This window comes from Palaemon carinicauda, chromosome 26 (assembly GCF_036898095.1).
Source record: "Palaemon carinicauda isolate YSFRI2023 chromosome 26, ASM3689809v2, whole genome shotgun sequence".
Taxonomy (NCBI): Eukaryota; Metazoa; Arthropoda; class Malacostraca; order Decapoda; family Palaemonidae; genus Palaemon; species Palaemon carinicauda.
The window spans coordinates 104,490,158-104,510,927 of record NC_090750.1 but is presented as its reverse complement, the minus strand read 5'-3'; the positions used below and the strand labels follow the sequence as shown (position 1 = coordinate 104,510,927).

The 20,770-nt window shown below is 36.0% G+C and overlaps 1 protein-coding gene across 3 annotated transcripts in view; it reads right to left on the bottom strand.

Annotated features, from left to right (window-relative positions):
• Window positions 1-3,408: 3,408 nt before the first annotated feature.
• Window positions 3,409-20,770, bottom strand: part of Non2 (upstream activation factor subunit spp27 homolog Non2) — a 33,281-nt gene continuing 15,919 nt past the window's right edge. For 2 of the 3 annotated variants that reach the window (XM_068350059.1, XM_068350061.1), the window contains exons 3-5: window positions 11,820-11,966; window positions 10,870-11,095; window positions 3,409-4,344 (exon numbers count right to left, since the gene is read on the bottom strand). In XM_068350059.1, the coding sequence (XP_068206160.1) occupies window positions 4,277-4,344; window positions 10,870-11,095; window positions 11,820-11,966 (441 nt within the window). In that variant the 3' untranslated portion in view covers window positions 3,409-4,276. The remainder of the gene's footprint in view (window positions 4,345-10,869; window positions 11,096-11,819; window positions 11,967-20,770) is intronic. The other variant, XM_068350060.1, reaches the window with a different exon arrangement.

The following is a 20,770-nucleotide window of genomic DNA, read 5'->3' as shown; positions in this document are numbered from 1 at the left end:
CTGCACTGTAATGGTTTTGTGGGGACTTTCCTCTTGGTAAGGCTAGAGACTAACTTTGTGGTTCTTTCCCAATGAAAATAAAAAGAAAAAGTTTGTTCTTGGATTGATAAAAATAGGATTTATTTAGTCATTAGTCATGAACTATGTGGTAATGTTGTTTAATATGTAAATTATTAGAGGAATTGACCCTTTTATTATACCACAATTCCTATTTACAACAGATAATCTTTGGAAAATTGATAGCTTAGTCCGTTACCTTTAATATCAACATTACACTAGTTGTAGTAGGCCCGTTATCATCATTATTACTAGCTAAGCTACAACCCTAGTTGGGAAAGCAGAATGCTATAAGCCAAAGGTCTCCAACAGAGAAAATAGGCCAGCGAGGAAAGGAAATAAACATAGAATGAGTGTTCCCTCAGGCAAAACACTAACCCAAGACAGTGGAAGACTATGGTACAGAGGCTAAGACACTACCCAAGACTGGAGAGTAATGGTTTGATTTCGGAGTATCTTACACATATGAACACCGAAACAAAAGGATGCTATGTCTAATACATTAGTTATTTATCGATTATCAGAACCAGCTTTCAATTTCATGATCAAGAAACTGGTAAAAGCTATCATTTATGAATATCTTGACCAATAAAATAAGTTCATTTGCTGGTGCCATAACCTCTGTACCATGGTCTTCCACTGTCTTGGGTTAGAGTTCTCATGCTTGAGGGCACACTGTTCTATCTTATATCTCTTCCTCTTGTTTTATTAAAGTTTTTATAGCTTATAGTGGTATTTATTTTAATGTTGTTGCTCTTAAAATACTTTATTATTCCTTGTTTCCTTTCCTCACAGAGCTATTTTCCGTTGTAGCCCCTGGGCTTATAGCATCCTGCTTTTCCAACTAGGGTTGTAGCTTGGCAAGTAATAATAATAATAAATATATAAAGATCTTATTCACTACTACACAGTACAATAATTATGACTAGTGTAGTCTATATGACACAAAGGATATGACTATTTGATTTATTTTTCACCATTGCGATAAATTATTAGCAGAATTAAAAGCATTTTTCAAACTACCTTTCTTCCCATTGACGTAACTAGTGAAGAACCTATCAAAATATTGTAGACCTATATAAAATACCCTCAAATTAATAATAGAGAAAACCTTTGAGCAAATATATATCGACGCGAATTTAAGAAAGATGAACTTGAAATAATCTTAGAACCGTATTTAAAAGTCCTTTTTTTATATTATTATTACTAGCTAAGCCACAACCCTAGTTGGAAAAGCAGGGTGCTAAAAGCCAAGTGGAACACCATGGTACAGAGGCTATGGCACTACACAAAACTAGAGACCAATGGTTTGACTTGGTGTGTCCTTATCCTAGAAGAGCTGCTTACCATTGCAAAATTCTCCTCTATCCTTACCAAATGGGGAAGTAACCATTGAACAACTGCATTGCAGCACTTAATCCATTGTGAAGAACTTTTCACCTATCCCAAGAACTGTCAGGTGTATGAGGAAAGAGAAGAATGTGGAAAAAATATGCCTGACTGTTCAGTGTAAGTGTAGGCAAAGGAAAAAATTTAAGGGTTGAAACACTAAAGCTTTGGATATATTAGGGTGCTTAGCAGTACCCCAGGTTACAATAATTTTCATGTTCAATCCGGTAAGAATTCCGAATTTGATCAGGACGCAGACTTAACGTTGGGAAAAAGTTGTCTTGCAAACAATTGAAGCTATTGCTTGTCCAGAATCATCATAGCTTTCTTTTATACTTAAATTATTCTATTCGATATGAATTACTAGTCCACACTAGAAAAAAAGTTTTAAAACATTTTTAAGTCGAGAAAATCCTTTCAAGACCTGTACATTTAAACCTAAAAATGGCATCAGTGAAGAAGTACCGATGGTAAAATGGCTAAACATCAAATCCACAACTGTTGAAACTGAAGACAATGAAGCCAAGGCACAGGTATGACACAATGGTCCAGAAACTGAGCAGATATGATCAGAACCCAAAAAACTCTCCATGTTAGGACTAGGGAGGGATAGGCAATGGATGCACTTGATATTATAAGGTGACGAGACTTTTCAACTGGAGTTACAACAATTGTTATAACAGGAAAAGGTAACTAAACTATCAAGATGAACCGAAAAAGATTTTTAGTCTTGCCAATAAATTAGCAAATCCTTGAATGCCCCTCAAGACCATAACATGTGCATAACTGGCCCTCAAAATAGATCTCTAGGCTACCACAAAACCGCCTTTCTAAAGCACACAAGGATGAAATTGCAGACACAAGTTTGAGCAGTTATCAAACTACAGTCTAATAAGAAGAATACAGTTTTGCCAAAGCTCAGTATGATGGTAACAAAAATGTATGTACAAACCATGCAGACAAACCAAGGAACTTTGTTCTCTTGCTTGAGGGTAATGTAGAACACATACTCAATCTTATTTCTCTTCCTCTTGTTATTTTGAAGTTTTTATTTATAGTTTCAGCTATTATGAGAAAATTAGCTCATCTGGTCTCAAATAAAAAGTATATAGGTTCATGAAATTACTGTAGATACTATTTCACACCTAGTATAAGTGTACTTTTAAAACCATTAAGCATGAGTTATTTAAGATAGTAAATCAATCAATTTAATTAAGTGACCTAAAGACCTGAAAACTCAATGGCTATTGACTAGGCATTGGCTGATAATATTCCAAATTACTTAAAAAAAGACATCGTCTTTCATGGAGATTCCAAACCTGACAAATGCTGAACCTTGTGTGAAATACATTTGAATAAGTACTATGAAATTACTTTTAAATGAGTAGCCTGATATTATAGTTTCATAAATCAAGAGGAAGATTGTTCTGAAAGGTACTCGAGACTCAAGAATTCATGTCAAATTCGATATATAACTTGAACACATTTGAGGAATATCACTTTTTCTGGCACTATAGATAATGTATATTATCATAAAGCACTCTGAGACATTTAATTACAGTTGCTAGTTGGCTATGACAATACCATTGAAGTCATGCAGTGACCCAATAAGGCTCTAAAACCTGTAAAATGGAACATATTGTTTGTACAAAAAAATATTTCTATCAGCATACTTGAGACAGAAGCTATCAGACATATGCATGTTATTGATGTTAGCTGCTGCTTTACTTATTGAAGGCAAATTTCTTAACTTGTAGGAGTAACATTCTACATTGCTAGTTTTCATGGACGAAAGAAATATGAACATTAGGGAGGTACCATAGAAAAGTGTGTTGGTAGTCCATTAAAAAGGGCAAAATAAAACATTGGGAAAAGAAATGCTGCTGAAGGTCAAGGGGTGGAAGGCTGCAGCAAACCACATTCAAAATGATGCTTGTCAACAAATAGGGAAATAACACAATATTCCTGTTTTTTTTCTTACAAAATATTTTATTAAAAGATTTTACCATTGTGACAGATTAAAGTCATAAAACTACCTGTGGGTTCTTGCATCGCAAACTCAAAATAGAAAGTGAAAACAAAATGAAGCGCGACCCTACTTGGATCCAAGTTCCTACAACTTGGTTAATGATAAAGATGCTTTCAAAAGAGCAAGAAAAAAAAAATGACCTTTCATGCAAGCCACAGAAACAAATCTCCTATTAATATCTTATCTTATACATGTTTTCACTGCTCAAAAAAAACAAAATGTATAATGATTTATGACAAACTTCAATAATGATAGATGAAATTTGCTACAGGTTAAACTTTTCCACCGGACTGAACACATCAGACAATAAGGGGAATGGAATACTGCTTCCCTCCGGCAGATTTTGGGGGTTGAAAATAAAATAAAACTACACATTAATAGTTTCTATTTCTCCCAGCGTTAAGACAAAGACAAAGGGGGGGGAAAAAAATAGAGTACAAAAAAAAAATATATATAACTTCACTTCAAGATTTTACACAGAACGAAAAGAGCACACCAAACAATGCTGTTATAAGAAATAAGTCCCTACCACTAAATTTAAACTGAGATTACAATAAATTTCAAAAATGGATGCAAATTTATTGTTCCCAACAATTATTGAGGCTAATTCAACTGTTTCAATCAAGTACTGTAAAGTCCAATAAAAAGCTGCGGATGGTCAAGTCAAACAATCACCACTAGAACACGAGACCATCAAATATGAACAGCAGCTACAAAAGATGACAATGGGAGGTCAGTCACTGCCTGGATGTGCTACTCAAATGGAGTTTCGACAGCTCGCTACCCTAACCTCAGCAGCTTTTATGCGGCTTCCAAGAAGTGGTTCTTCAAATGTTTCATCATACCAAATGTACGGAAGCGTTTGACACCTGTGGGGAGAAAATTATTATACGAGGTTTTCAAACAAAACATTCATGCTATTATGTTTACAGGATACTGGGGAATAAAGTAACTTGAATGGATAGATAATTTGCTGGCAGAAAATTCATAAATCTTGTAAATAGAGACTATTTATACAACTAGTTTTCATGTCACGAAATTGGCATAGTTCGAGCAAAATGTAAATGAGTGAGAAAATGATTTCAAGAGGTTTTCGACAAAACATTCATGCTATTATGTTTACAGGACACCTTGGGAGTAAAGTTTGAATACAAAGATAATTTGCTAGTAGAAAATTCATAAATCTTGTAATAGCGACTATTTATACAACTAGTTTTCATGTCACGAAATTGGCATAGTTCGAGCAAAATGTAAACGAGTGAGAAAATTATTTCAAGAGGTTTTCGACAAAACACACATGCAATTATGTTTACAAGATATTTTGGGAATAAAGTAACTTGAATGGAAAGATAATTTGCTGGCAGAAAATTCATAAATCTTGTAATAGCGACTATTTACATAACTAGTCTTCCTATGTCAAGAGAATGGCATAATTCAAGCAAAATGTAAATGAAATTCTCATTGCCTTCAATAGCCAATGTATAATGTATAAATACAATACTCTAGTACCTCCTGAATCCGTTTCCTAAATGTAAGAATGGCATAGTTTAAGCAAAACATAAATGAAATTCTCATTGCCTTCAATAGTTAATTTATAAATACATTACATTACTTTAGTACCTCGGTTTGAATCCATATCGAAATTGAATTTGATGAAATTCCTACAAAATAGATATGGACTCCTGAATCCGTTCCCTAAATGTAAGGAGAATGGCAGTTTAACCAAAAAGTAAAAATAAATTCTCATTGCCTTCAACAGTTAATTTATAAATACACTACTTTAGTACCTCGGTTTGAATCCATATCGAAATTGAATTTGATGAAATTCCTACAAAATAGATATGGAGAAATCTCTGCATATTTTATAACACTGGTTATTTAGGAAAGCTAACAATAAGCCTCCTGATTGATGAAGATAGATCAAGAATTTCTGATTCAAGCATACATTGACCATAAATAGTGCTTATTTGTTGTACTACGACCTAGATTATATTCCAGTTTTCTGAAATAAATGTGCACTGCAAGAGATTAGTTCACCAAACTTTCAACTGGGCTCCACAAGGCACTAGAATAGTTGGAAAACCCAGGACTACATGGCTGAGGAATGTGAAATGTGAAGGAGATGATGGATTTAACAGATCAAGATAGAGACGACTGGCGAAATCTAACCAAGGACCTTTACGTCAATATGCGTTGGAGGAGATGATGATAAAGTAATTTTCAAATCCAAACCAAAAATTAAATTCTTACAAACCTAGTACTTAGTAGAAGCAAATTCTCAAAAACCTATTACCTATTAATAAGGTAATTTTATGGTAAATAAACTCAGGTAATTTTGGTTACTTCAAAAATATCAGCAACCACAAGCATCTGATGTAATCGATGCAGAGCAGGTACATCAACATAAGCAAACAGATGGGGCAAGAATGCTATCATCATCATTACTAGGTAAGTTACAACCCTAGTAGGAAAACATGATGCTATAAGCACAAGGGAAAAATTGCCCATTGAAGAAAGGAAATAAAAAAATAAAATAAACTACAAGAGTGATGAACAATTAAAATAAAATAACAGCAGCAGCTACCTAAATTCAAGTGCATATAACATTCTCTTATTTAAAAATGCTGCAATAGATTTAATAGAAACCAAAAGGATTTAAAGAATATTTAGATCTTTATTCTATGAAAAAGCTGCATCAGAACTTTCCTCAAAAAGAGTTGAAGGGTAGATTTTTCTAGTAGACATTTGACTCCCTAACCCATTGTTTACAACTGGTATGTGAGTGCTACGCATATGTTGAGGTTCAAGGACAAAAGGCTTAGCCTCTAATGGGAACTCGAGTAATAGTGAAACATTATTTGTTCCATATCTGGAATACAAACCTAAGCTATTTTATTTAGGGGTACTGCTTTCGAGCCATTAAAATTTAGCGAGGGTTTGTGGATTAAACTATGAAATTTCTGACTACATTACTCCAAAGTAAGAGTCAAAAGGGAGATGAAAGAACGAGCATAAGTATTTATCCAATTTTATCGAACTAACTCAAACCCGTGATAATCTAGCGGCCGAGCTTGCACACTAATAAAAAAAAAAAGCAGCCATTCAGATTGTGATGCAATTAACTAGCTTTCGCTGCTGCATCACAAAAATTTACAAAATTAGGAGAATCTACAATATGAAAGGAACAAGACCTGCAAGGTGCAGCGAACAAATAAGATACAAGACTGTAAGGTGCAGTGAACATACAAAACCCTTACTAAAGGAACATAGACCATGAGCATAATGCCAAACTATGGACACCAGCCAAGTCAGATATATTGTATTCTACAATCCATGACTCTAAGCCTTCTGAGAATAAAGGGAGATAAATAACTTTAGGTCTTTTAAGGCACATCACTAATAAAACTTCAACCAGCAAGTATTGGCATCATATAATTGTCAACTTAACAAGCAATTATTCTCTTCCCTTGAAGTAACAATAATTTTCTGTCCTCGGCCATTATGAAAACCTAATAATAGTAGTTCTATGTAGACTTAAACTACGAATCCATCAAGAAAATCTGAAAGAGCTCGACACTACTTTTCACAACGGCTTCTGTCTCTCAGTTAGCACGTTGAGATCGTTGTGTCCATTCTGGATTGTGATAAGCATTTGTTGCAATCTAATTGCATTCCCTTTGCAGGAAGCTAACAAATCCAGCAGAAAAGACGACAGAAAACCTGAATCATGTGAAACCATCAGAAGTCCTTACAATAAACAGCTAGGAGTTTCATTACTTTACTGGGGTCATGTATCTTTTTAAAAGAAACGAAAAGTAAATTTCAAACATGAATGTTAAATGCAAAACTCAGTAACCCAAGCTTCAGGAGAAAATGCAATATGAACATTAGGGGGTGTCAGAAATAACATTCAATATTACTAGACAAGCTCCTAGCATTGTTTTCTTTTATTTGTGCTTCCTTATCTTGACTTCTAGGCAGTTATAAAAGACTGCAATCAACTGCCTAAGATCTCTCCAATGACCTATAAATACTGACTGAAGACTAGTAGTGACCTAATTAACGATCTTTTGATTAAGAATGTAAAAATCTTCGCTTTACCCTACAAGTCTCGAGCCAACTGGCACTGGCCCTATTTGGAGTCCTAAAGACCCCTTCACATACACATATCCAAACTAGGTTTGTAGCTTAACAAGTTATGTAGAGCCTTATGAAAAACTTAATATGACCAAGATCCCAATTCTTTAACTGTACATTCCCAGTTCTCATAACACACTCCAGCATTTCTATGTGCATACCTAGAAGCAATAAGTGCAGGGAAGGGAAGAAACTTTATTACATCCCCCGTTAATCATGCATAACCCAGTTACAATTGGGGAGGGAGAGCCAAATCAGACAAGAGGTCCAATTTCCAGAGAAACTAGAAGGCCATGCTAAGAGTACAGTAGTGTGTATAAGCAGAATCTAACAGAATCCACAGCAATATATAAACTCGCCCCGCACAAAAGACGAAAGAACTCTCTTTCATCACAAGGTGTGAAAAAGGTTTTCACAAAGAAGCCACTCATTAACCGAGACAAGAATACGTGCAAACAACCCCTCCCCCAACTTAGAAAAATAACCACAATAACGGAAGCCCAATGAGAAATCCTCTAGAGATACTTACAAGGAACTTCTAGGACAGCAGCAGCATGGCTTATTTATGTACAGCATTCCAAGGCTTACTGATCTACTTAGATGAACAATAATTCTGATAACTATTCCTAGCCAGTTATCAATGTAATGATTATTATTACTAACCAAACTAAAACCCCGATTGGAAAAACACTGCTACAAGCCCAAGGACTCAAACAATGAAAGTAGCCAAGTGAGGAAAGTTAACAACGCACAGGCCGAAGCAGAGGTATTGGAAGCATGTACCTTACCTTGCCACAAAAATCATAGGTACTTCCTGGATGAAAATTATTTTACAGGATTCTGATCTAACAATGCAAGCACCTCCCCACTAAGTTGACTGTTCGGATAAGAGAGCCACATGAAACTTATTCCACTGGTAGAGGTTTACAGCCGACCAACTTCAGGAAGTCTTCAAAACACAAAAGACGAAATTTCCATAAACTTCTCCCAACATCACAGACTTGCTCATTAAGGGTAGAAACCACACTACAAAGTTATGATGATTCAAAAGACTGGCTCACCTGTTAAAGCAGGCATGAATGCCAGGCACACCCGAGCCAAAAAGATAAAAGACAAAAAGCTTTAAGCAGAAAGATACACATCACTTGTCCCTAGTCAGGAAAGTAAAACTGCCATCCTTGAAATGGGACAGCTTGTGCAGAGCTAGAAGGGAAATCCACACTGGCTCATGTGCTAGGGATGTGAAGGGAAAACTGCACTGAGGGAATACCAGAGGGACAATTTCAAAGCTGATTTAAGAGCCAGCCATATCCAAGATGGCAAGACTTCATAGGAGGTGTGAGCTTTTTCTTCTTACCCTGAAAAACACGGCAGAAACCAGCCATCAAGGTCTTGAGAATGTGCATCCATCGTATACCATTAAGAGACCATAGAAGCCGATTAAAAAATTAAAAAAAAAGAGGCGGCACTATCCCGTGAACTGATAAGAACATCTGGCCGGGGAATATAGAAGACTAAGTGGCATAACTATCAAGAGTACCCACTGAGACCAGTTTAAAAATTCTAAACTTGTAAAACTTCTTATACACACATTATTTCAGGCTCACTAAGAAAGAAGAAAATGGCCATCTATAGCAATACCATAATAAAAACCATGGAAGACAAAAACAAGGTATGCACCCTAAAAAACCATTACAAATGCTAGTAGGAAACTGTCCAGAAAAACAACATGACCTTAGTGAACTCAAAATCTTCCATATTGAGAAGACAAAATCTGAAGGACATGAGTTCTTCGCTGCCTTGTCTCGTGCAAGGAGTACCGAACAACTTCTTAAGAGCAGCAAATGCTACCGAAAAATGTGACCAACTCGCTAAGAAAACAGACAAACCTCTGAACACAATCTGCCGCTAAATTATTCATCATAATTTGGGAGATCAAATACTGAATTACAAACCATCCCATCCAAGAGATTAGCAAGTCAATGATAAAAGGCATTACGTAAAGAATAGACTATCGGTGTAATGTGCTGGCAAAGGAAAAATGAGTCCTACTATATGGCAGTCAAAGGACCCAACAACTATAGTTATTCAACAGATGGCAGGTACTTAATCACCTACTACCTAATATGTGGAGGAACAAGACTTCCTGGCAACTTCTTATGAAACCTTTCCAAATTGAATTTCAATTTAAGATATCTTTCCAACTACATTCTAGGCAAAGTCTTTGGCAAAGAATGGAGCTAGAAAAGACAAAAGTGAAAGAATGATCTTGTCTTCAGTAATCCTTCAAATTATATAATAAAAGAATCAATAGAGAAGGTTCTTAAATTACAAACATTCTAAGACAAACATCAAACTGAAATCCCAAATTTCAGATACTGCATCAAAAAGTTCATTATGAAATACTGTACTGTATTAAAACAACATAAACCCCTTCAAATAGCAGAGGGTTTGTATTTACGCCGGAACAAATATAATTTAATGTAATAAACGAGAACATTTGCATTATGAAACGAGGACTATTTATTAACCCTTTTAACCACAATGGACGTACTGGTACATGTCACAAAACTCATCCCTTTACCCCCTGGGACGTACCGGTACGTCCTTGCAAAAAAACTTTTTAGTTTTTGCATATTTTTGATAACTGAGAAACTTAAGGCATTTTCCAAAATAATGAGATCAACCTGACCTCTCTATGATGATAATTAAGGCTGTTAAGAGCAATTTAAAAAAAAATATATATATATTGCAAAATGTGCTTGAAAAAAAAAAAGGCTGGGGGTTAAGGGTTGGAAAGTTCCAAATAGCGTTGGGGGTAAAAGGGTTAACATTCACAGCTGAAAATCATAGGCATGTAAGTGAAGTGAAGTGAAGCCTAACATAAGGCAAATTTTAACAAAATTTAACTTACAATCAGTTTCTTGGAATTAAACTTACAGTCAGTTTCTTGGAATTAAACTTACAGTCAGTTTCTTGGAATTAAACTTACAGTCAGTTTCTTGGAATTAAACTTACAGTCAGTTTCTTGGAATTAAACTTACAGTCAGTTTCTTGGAATTAAACTTACAGTCAGTTTCTTGGAATTAAACTTACAGTCAGTTTCTTGGAATTAAACTTACAGTCAGTTTCTTGGAATTAAACTTACAGTCAGTTTCTTGGAATTAAACTTACAGTCAGTTTCTTGGAATTAAGTTTCTAAGTTGAAGACCTTCTGTACTTAAAATTCTAAAAAAGACAGCATTAAAGACTCTTACCAATCACTTTGAAAAGCTGGTCATCACAAATGGCAAACTGCTTATTGCCTGGATCCTGGAGGTTACGCTCTTTGATGACGGCCCACAGTTTTTTAACCACTTCGTGACGGGGCATCACGTCTGCGCCGACGACAGCTGCCAACTCGTCGGAGAGTTTGAAGGACTTTGTGAAAGCCGAAGCCTTCCCGCGTCCACCGCCTCCGCCGCCGGCAGCCTTCTTGGGAGACTGCAGCGTAAAGAAAATTTTAATAACATTGCAGGACAAGTCGCTTTTGTCTTGAAACAAAAGTTTCCGAGGGATTTCCTTTCTAGATGAAACATCTTACAAAGGATTGTAAAAAAAAAACAAGATTTCTTTCATAGATAAAATAAAATAAAAATATAAAAAAAATAAGATTTCTTCTATAAATAAAATATAAATAAACATTTTAAAATAATATAATATATAAATATCTTCCAAAAAATCAAAAAATAAAATTTCCTTTATAAATAAAACCTCTTTCAAAAGAATCATAAAAAAAAAATTAAAATCAAAATTAACTATATACTTCAGTATAAGATTTTGTATAGTTCAATATATTCCCATATGTTCACTTACCATTTAAAAAATTTCAGTATTTCAACATGCATATATAAACATAACTACTTTTATCTTTTTTTTTTTTTTTTTTTTTGGCCTACGTATTTCACGATACAACACAGAGCGCCTCCCTTAACTGCTCATAAGATCATTAAACAACTGCATTATTTTACAAACCCTATCGCATACAAAATGGAACCTTTCCTCAATCAATGAACATTAACGACTACCAGCCTCATTCGAGACACACCGTTCTACTGATCAGTTGAAGATTCCATCAACCCCAGTTATCCATTGCAAAATAAGAGCTATTGATCACATAAGCAGATGCAAGATCACAGGCAATACATAAAAGAAAACTCCTGCGCACTTCAGCTGCTAGTACCTTCTTCTTCTTTCCCCAGTCTTCATCGGAATCGTCCTCGTCGTCGGAGGCTTTCCTCTTCTTGGCCTTGGGCTTCTTCACTTTCTTTGCCCCAGGCTCATAGTCATCATCATCATCTTCACCAACCTTCCTCTGAAATAACATTACACGCGTAAGAAAGTTACACTATAATGAAAGAGGACAGTTTCATTAGAAAATACATACATACATACATATACCAAGGCACTTCCCCCAATTTTGGGGGGTAGCCGACACCAACAATGAAACAAAACAAAAAGGGGACCTCTACTCTCTACGTTCCTTCAGCCTAACCAGGGACTCAACCGAGTTCAGCTGGTACTGCTAGGGTGCCACAGCCCAACCTCCCACATTATCCACCACAGATGAAGCTTCATAATGCTGAATCCCCTACTGCCTTAAAACAAAAAGATTAGCACATGGATGAGTACAAATTGTTTTCGTAAATCAACAAGACGAAAAATTTGTCCACATAACAGCGCCTCAGTAACTGTACGAAAGATTTAACAGTTCTGTAGTTTCACTATCCTTCCCCCTTCTTGACTCCTGTATGTATATATAAATAAATACTATGCTTTTGGGGCACAGCTTCCCTCTATAAATATATATATATAAAAAAAATATACTTTTGGGACAAGCTTCTCTCCAGTCCTGCAATTTTCATTGAAGGCTATAGCCATAGTGGCATTAATGAATTTCCTACAAGATTCTTCATAGTAAGCCTCCGGTTTACCATTCCTTTTACAAAAGGAACTGTAAGTGTATGTAGGCCAGTAATCATTTGAGAAAGACAGTACTGGAGTGAATAAAGTATGAAGAAAAGGAATAATCATCGTTCATTAAACCACAGGCTTTCGTCTAAACTTAAAAAGGAAGCTGAGGAAATATTAAGAAATATTACTAACTAGGGCCTAATTTTAATCAACGGGAGGATATTAACCAACCAATTATCAAAGTTGGCAGAAATAAATTTGGGAGGAATATTTACTGTACATTGGAGACAAAAAAATATTTTACATAACCTACAATAACTTAATTACTTACTTTTGCATACACATTTAAAAGCATTGGATCAATCTTGTATGAAATATGCAATCTTACTAATAGGACTTTTCTTGTTTCTATTATGACTATTCCCATTATAGAAACAGTAGGTTTTATTAATAACTGATTCAATATTCCAGTAAGCCCTTTTCTTACTACAAAATACTTTACGATGGTTATGAGGTGAGTTGAAGTTGTGGTAAAATTGTTGCCAACTCAGCAGTGTCATCTGCTTTATCATTACCAACTACTCCATTTGTCTGAATTCAATTCAAAGCTAGTCTCAGTCATGCATAACATACGCTAAGAACTGGTTTACACTAGGATAGTTCACTGGCGCCAGTAAATAGACTTTCCAGGATAGTAACCGTTTGCACAAGGACAGCTTGCCGACGACACTAAAATATCCCCATGTAAAAGGGCCTTAACTGGGTGTTAAAAGTTAACAATTGATGGGCTACTCCATATTCCAGATGAACATTCATCATTTTGATTTACCAACATAACTCGTCAGAGGAACGTAGAGAGGAGAGGTCCCCTTTTTGTTTCATTTGTTTTATGTCGGCTACCCCCTAAAATTGGGGGAAGTGCCCTGGTATATGTATGTATGTATGTAACAACATAAGCTGTAATCTATGATATTTCAATATTTACACCTGAGAAGATATTTAAGGAGCTCTTTAATTTGTAACAGTACCAGTTGATTTAAATGTGTAATCTTTAAAGGTTACTCGAGACCTGGGAGGTCACTCCACAACAATGATGAAATTGGGGGAAACCCCAGCTGTTACATATGAAGTAAAGAGTTAAGAAGATAGCCAGGAAGCAGGAACAGGCTGAAGGTAAAAACGTTGACCAGCTTATGTCAATGTGCCAACAAACAAATGTACAATTTAGAAAAAGGGACTCTGGGATCATTCAAGAAACAAACGTAAGCTTCAGATCCAAATGAATCTTTGGATATGGAAATATATAAAAAGGCACAATTCTTAGAAAACAAAGAATAACAACCCATGTGCCGTACAAGTTTTTTTATGAAAAGCAGCCTATGAAAATTAACAAAGGCTTTCCGAAATATACTCTCGCTAAAGTGACATGACCCATTCGTTCCATACTTGGTAGAGATTGTGGATTACTAGTGGGTGGATGTAGGCTAAACCACATTACTTCCGTGCACTGTTCAGGGGGCTAAGGTTTGTGACAGCGCTAGGCTCTTTCTTGCAACACCTTTCACTCAAATGAAGTTTATCCTCGAGGAGTGAATTTTTGGGTGGAACATAATCGCTCAAAAATTAAGTTTGAGAAAGTATTGTTTAAGAAACTCAAAATGATGCTAAGGACACTCTCCACCAAGAGGGATTCCTTCAGTTTCTTTGAGTGTGGCAAATGCGGCTAAAGCCAAGCCAAGGGAAGGTACCATCAACCTCATGTAGTAGTACTTATTATATCAGCCCGTACAGAAGGGAGCAGGCTATCGAAAGTAGAGGAACATTCATCCCTGAAAGTTGTTGGTTGCTCGTTACATCACTGGACACCGTAACAAATGGTAGAATTCAGGACGGCAATCAACTTCCCTTCCTGGTTAAACAGTTTCACATTTCACTATACTGATCCAATTCATGCTTCTCCTCAGGGATCTCTTAAATCTCGATCGAAGTACAGGATTCAATAGAGAAAAGCACACCAAAGACATTTGGTAACTCTCCAGGCTTATACAGTTTACATGAGGACGAAGAACTGTCTAACTGCCTTTCTGTAAGGAAACCAATACCATAGATCTCTGGAAGAGAACCTCTGCCTTATTTGCAATAAAGTCTTGTCAATTCCAAGCCTTAATAATCTTAGGTGCCCATTCCAAAGCAGTTCTTAGGTTTAATCACTCAGATCAATTTCATTAATTTCAACAATTTCTTTTTCCAGGTCTTGCAATTGTCACAAGGATGAAATTTACTAATTTTGTCCCAATCTGGGGATTGAAGTTAACCATGAGAAGCCAGAGCTATCAAAGAGGCATACAAAATACCTAGTCAAATTGAAGATGCATACAAAATGCCTAGTAATATAGACACATACAGTAGCGATAAATAGTTCCACCTGCAGATTCTTTGGTCTACAAATTTAGACAAATTTTCTTAAAAAGAAAGAAACTCTTCTAGACCTTCATTAGTTATGCCACTGTTGCCTTGGTGAGCAAAAAATGCAACCATAATTACAATCAACAACCAAAGCAGTTGTATGAATAGGAAATTTACAATTTCATTAAGCAAGATACAGGTTTGTACAATATCCGAATATACTTGCCGGTTGGTTCATATACCAGGGATGGGCAATAGGCATAACAGAATCGGGGGCCCATCATGAAATACTCCTCCAATAGTCAACAAACAACTTTGGCAACTATACCTGGAACTTCCCATCATGAAGTTTAATAAAGACAACATAGTATTTTGTTAATAACAACACAGATTGGTATGCCACTGTTCAACATTGATGATTAAAGACCAACCCTCTTGCTACAGCCTCACCTGTTGAAACAAATTTAATCCACATAGGATATGATACCATCCAGGCTTAAAGGCACAACTTTGTAACAGTATTGTATAGCATACAAAAGCCAGATTAGGTATCGCATAACATACATAAGCCAGATTGTGTGATGTGATAGATACAGCACAACATACCACAGCAGAAAATATTGTATACCAAGGAAAGAAGGTATGATGAAAAGGCTCTCTCTTTGTCCTCAAAGCTATTGTTCAGTAAACCACACTTGCTCATTAACGTACCTGCAGTGACTATGCACCTCAAAAATAGACGGATAGCATAGATTTATGAACTTGGCCTGCTTAGTCAAACGTTGGGACTTGGGAAGCAATTCAGTGCTCAGCTTTTGAGGTTGAGGTTGGACAGCAAAATAGAAGAAAGGAAGCAGGAAACAAAAAAGGTTGAATGATGCCAAGTAAATACAGCTAAAAGCTGAAGGAATACAAGCCCTGAAGTAATGCTTCTAGTCCAGCTAACAGCACTAACTCTACAGGATAACCAAAGGTAGCGGGCGAATTCATAGCCTTACCAAACCTCAGTCAAAGTATTTCCATACAAACCACTGGTTGAGACACAAGAAACCAGGCCCTACCATTCCCCAAAACACATCTTTTTGAGTCCCTTAAGTCTTCTTGGAAATGATTCAGACGGATACTATTCGCAGTGAGGACATGAATGCCAAACTGTTTTTATTTGCATTGGTCCCATCCATATCCATATACCAAAGGCACTTCCCCCAATTTTGGGGGGTAGCCGATATCAACAAAGAAACAAAACAAAAAGGGGACTACTCTCTACGTTCCTCCAGCCTAACCAGGGACTCAGCAGAGTTCAGCTGGTACTGCTAGGGTGCCACAGCCCAACCTCCCACATTATCCACCACAGATGAAGCTTCATAATGCTGAATCCCCTACTGCTGCTACCTCCGCGGTCATCTAAGGCACCGGAGGAAGCAGCTGGGCCTACCAGAACTGAGAAATATCCAAGAATACCTTCTCATTCTGTGGTAATTACCAAATAAACCATGACAAACAAAGCGCTCCCTCTGGACTACATAGCATCTCGTCAGCAAAGGCCAAATTGAATGGACGAGCTGGATGCAGAATTACCAAAATGTTCATATGGCTCACAGCCATTTATTTGAGAGAATGTGACTCCCTCCAATTCTCTTCTAGCCATGAGGACAAGATACAGACTGTAAAGCACACTTGCCAACTCATGAACTAGATACTTTATATTGGAATCACAAGGAAATACCCGTTGTAGCAATGATATGAATATGCAACTAACTGCAAAGTATTTTGAAGAATATCGGCTTAGCAACGCTATTGGCAAATGATCGAATTAGCCACTGAAAATCATATAAGCTATCAAAATTACGTTCACACTAGGTCGTGACAATCATCCAGGAGAACCTCACACCAACCCGAACGTCCCCTTCAAGTGACATGGTCCTTTATATTTCGGAGGTTAGGATTTCTTTGCAAACTTTTGGGGGAACCAGCACCTCAAGTAAACTGTTTTTGGATAATCTCCTTCCTCTCCTGAAAATCACTAATTACAAGTTTCTAATTAACCATTTCCTTAACCCTTTTACCCCCAAAGGACGTACTGGTACGTTTCACAAAAGCCATCCCTTTACCCCCATGGACGTACCGGTATGTCCTAGCAAAAAAATGCTATAAAATTTTTTTTTTTTTCATATTTTTGATAATTTTTTTGAGAAAATTCAGGCATTTTCCAAGAGAATGAGACCAACCTGACCTCTCTATGACAAAAATTAAGCCTGTTAGAGCAATTTAAAAAAAGTATACTGCAAAATGTGATGGGATAAAAATAACCCCCTGGGGGTCAAGGGTTGGAAATTTCCAAATAGCCTGGGGGTAAAAGGGATAAAGACAAAAGAGGTACCTTAATCAAAACTTGCAGACAAAATTTACGTCTCGTAGAGGTAGTCAGAACTTGAATTTGATACCAAAGCTTACATTTTATCAACAAGTGCGGTTTCCAACACAAAATAATGAATTCCTAATTCTCGAAGTTTGGGTCATTTCCAAAGTTCAACCTGTTAAAGTGTAGACTACTTTCTCAGCAAAAGTTTGGTCATGTTTGTTATTCATCATAGAATTGGTCAAGAGATTGACCCAATTTGATAAAATAAAAAGACTGTACAGTACTTTGACACAATGCCCTTTCAAATTCAGAAAACTACTCTATACAGTGTAAGTAAGTTCAATATGTATATTTGTACTTTCATTCATTCACGCACTTTATACAAGCCATGATCCCATCTGTATTGTATATAAAAGCTTGCATTCAAGGGAACAATAACCCTTCCGTAGAAACATTTTTGCACGTTGTAAGAACATACCTTTTAGGGGCTCTTCTGCCCCACTACGAGAATACACGGCTCATCTCTTGGGACTAATTAACAGCGAGAGAGCACAGGATACTGTACTACTGTGTTCCATTACAGAGAAGGGTCACAAGAAATGTTAAGCAACTTGAAAATATCTAATTTTTGCAGTAAAAAACGCCCAAGGTTATACAATAGATGAAAGAAGCAACAGAGATTGCTAGGAATAGAAGATTGGCGAGCGATTGCGACGCACTTCCAATGGCCCCTGCTGTTACCTCGAGGTGGCCTGCCGAGGTAACGGCAGTAGGAGTCAGCATATGAACTTCATTTATGGTGGAAGATGGGGAGGGGGTGGGCTGTGGCATATTAGCAGTACCAACCAACCTCAAATGAGTCCCTCGTCAGGCAAGGAGGAACTGAAAAATCAACCCCCTTTTTTTTAGTCGGAAAATTGGGGAAGTGCCATGGTAGATAGATAAGACTTTGTCAAGTAATTTTTATAGTATCTATGGCTTAACATTTTGCGATTTATTTCTTTCATCAAATGATCTATAAGAACTTTACATTTGAGTCAGAAAAATATGTACAACTAATGATTAGAGGGAATTTCTTTTATCTAAAATAAAGAAAAATATTTAAACAAAAATATATATAAAACCCTTCTCCAAAAGACAATATCCCACCCAAAATTATAACGCCCTGTTACATTAGTCCTAGGCTGACGCAAGTCTCTCTTCACAGTTTATATATTGTAATGTTATTACCAAACTCAATTTTCTATTCTATATCCATTAATTTTATAGTTATCTAATCCCTCACTAGGCTATTTTCCCCTGTTTGGGCTATTGGATATAGAGCATCCTTTTACAACTAGGGTTGTAGCTTAGCCGATAAATAATAACACCTGAAAAATAAACAATACTCAAATATTACTGTAAAATAATTGCTTAAAACTCAATTGTATCAAGCTTCAGTAATCAACTTATCCTAAAAAAAAAATTAATTTTCAGACAGAAGCAAGCTTCAGAAAAATCACAAATTTCAAGTAATTTGTATTTTTCACAACAGTACTTGCCTCGAACTACTTTCTTAGGAGTATCTGGGATTCTCCTATGAAAGCAGTTTGAGGTAAGTACTCTGTGTTGGAACAAATTATTTTAATTTAATCCTTAAATAAAGAGAATATCCATGCATAGATTCAAAATCATTAAAGGAATGCATGCTCAAAGCTACAAAGTCGGCGTCAATGACCTTAGATGCCAGGATGCCAAAAGACCTCAAATAAATTGAATAATCTAAGCTACTTTAATCCATTTCTTTTAGCGATGCATATTTGCACCGACTGGCGGCGGTGCCCTTTTAGCTCGGAAAAGTTTGCGGATCGCTGATTAGTTGGACAAGATCAATCTAACCAATCAGCGATCCGGAAACTTTTCCGAGCTAAAAGGGCACCGCCGCCAGTCGGTGCAAATATGCATCGCTAAAAGAAATGGACTATAAATTAGTTTTATTACTAGTTCAGTAAGATTCAAGGTCCAGAAGTCTTTTTAAAATTTTCTTAAGGTCATCTATTATAACCATGCTAGTTTCTCTTCATTATAAGGCCTTTAGAATTTCCCCGATATTCCCGGTTGCATATACAGTGAACCCTCGTTTATAGCGGTAGATAGGTTCCAGACCCGGCCGCGATAGGTGAAAATCCGCGAAGTAGTGACACCATATATACCTACTTATTTAACATGTATATTCAGACTTTTAAAACCTTCCCTTGTACGTAGTACTGTTAACAAACTACCCTTTAATGTACAGAACACTTAATGCATGTACTACAGTACCCTAAACTAAAACAGGCACAAATATTAAAGGCGATTTTATATCATGCGTTTCCTAAACACGCCAAAAAGCACGATAAAAAATGGCAACCAATGTTTTGTTTACGTTTCTCTGATCATAATGAAGAAACAAATGCATTTACTGTACACATCTGTGTATATGTTAGTTTTTGCATCGATTATATTGATTATTCAGTACAGTACGTTGATTTTGTTATTACCAATATGTATATATATATATATGGGTTATGAAAAAAATCTGCGAAGTGGTGAATCCGTGATGGTCGAACCGCTACTAATTAGTTTTATTACTAGTTCAGTAAGATTCAAAGGCCAGAAGTCTTTCAAATTTTCTTAAGGTCATCTATATTAACCATGCTAGTTTCCTTTCATTATTAGGCCTTTTTAATTTCCCGATATTCCCGGTTGCATTTAGTACATCAACAGTTAAAACAGCCTTTCAACTTCGGCTATTTAAGCAAAAATTTAAAACATAGGACATAGTAATAATATTTATTGTAAATATGTTTTGTTTCAGATAGGTACTTACTTGCCTGTAGTATAATTGTTATAAGATAAACCTTTTTATAATAAAAATAAAATGTTTGTGCATTTTTAACTAATAAACAAAGCAGATGGCAGGTTGCCAAAAAAATATTTACGCAAATTACTCAAGAAAATAATTTTATATGAAAGTAAAACAACGATCAAACCAACACAAGTTAATAAACTGCTTTGGGAGAATAAAAGTCAACAAAAGGAAAAACTCGGAAAAACAAACATACATTAACATTCACAAATGAGATTCAAAACGCACAGACTTACTAACGCCTATCAATTTCCACCCACAATTGACTGTAGATTATTAACTATCCCAAATAGAAAAAAAACATTTGAAAACAAAAAGCCAAATTAACTCACCTTTCAAGGCAATTAAACAAAACTTAAAAAGTTAAATCATTAAAACATGCAATCCACTAAATTATTAAAAAGGCTTGAAACACAAAAAAAAACTGCCATGAACTCAAAAAAGCCAAAAGAAACAAAAAATTAAAACAATGCATGAAGCTTGAGGTGAGGACAAGACAATTTTAGTGAAAGATGAATCACTGGTCACTGAAAGCTTAAAGAGACCATTA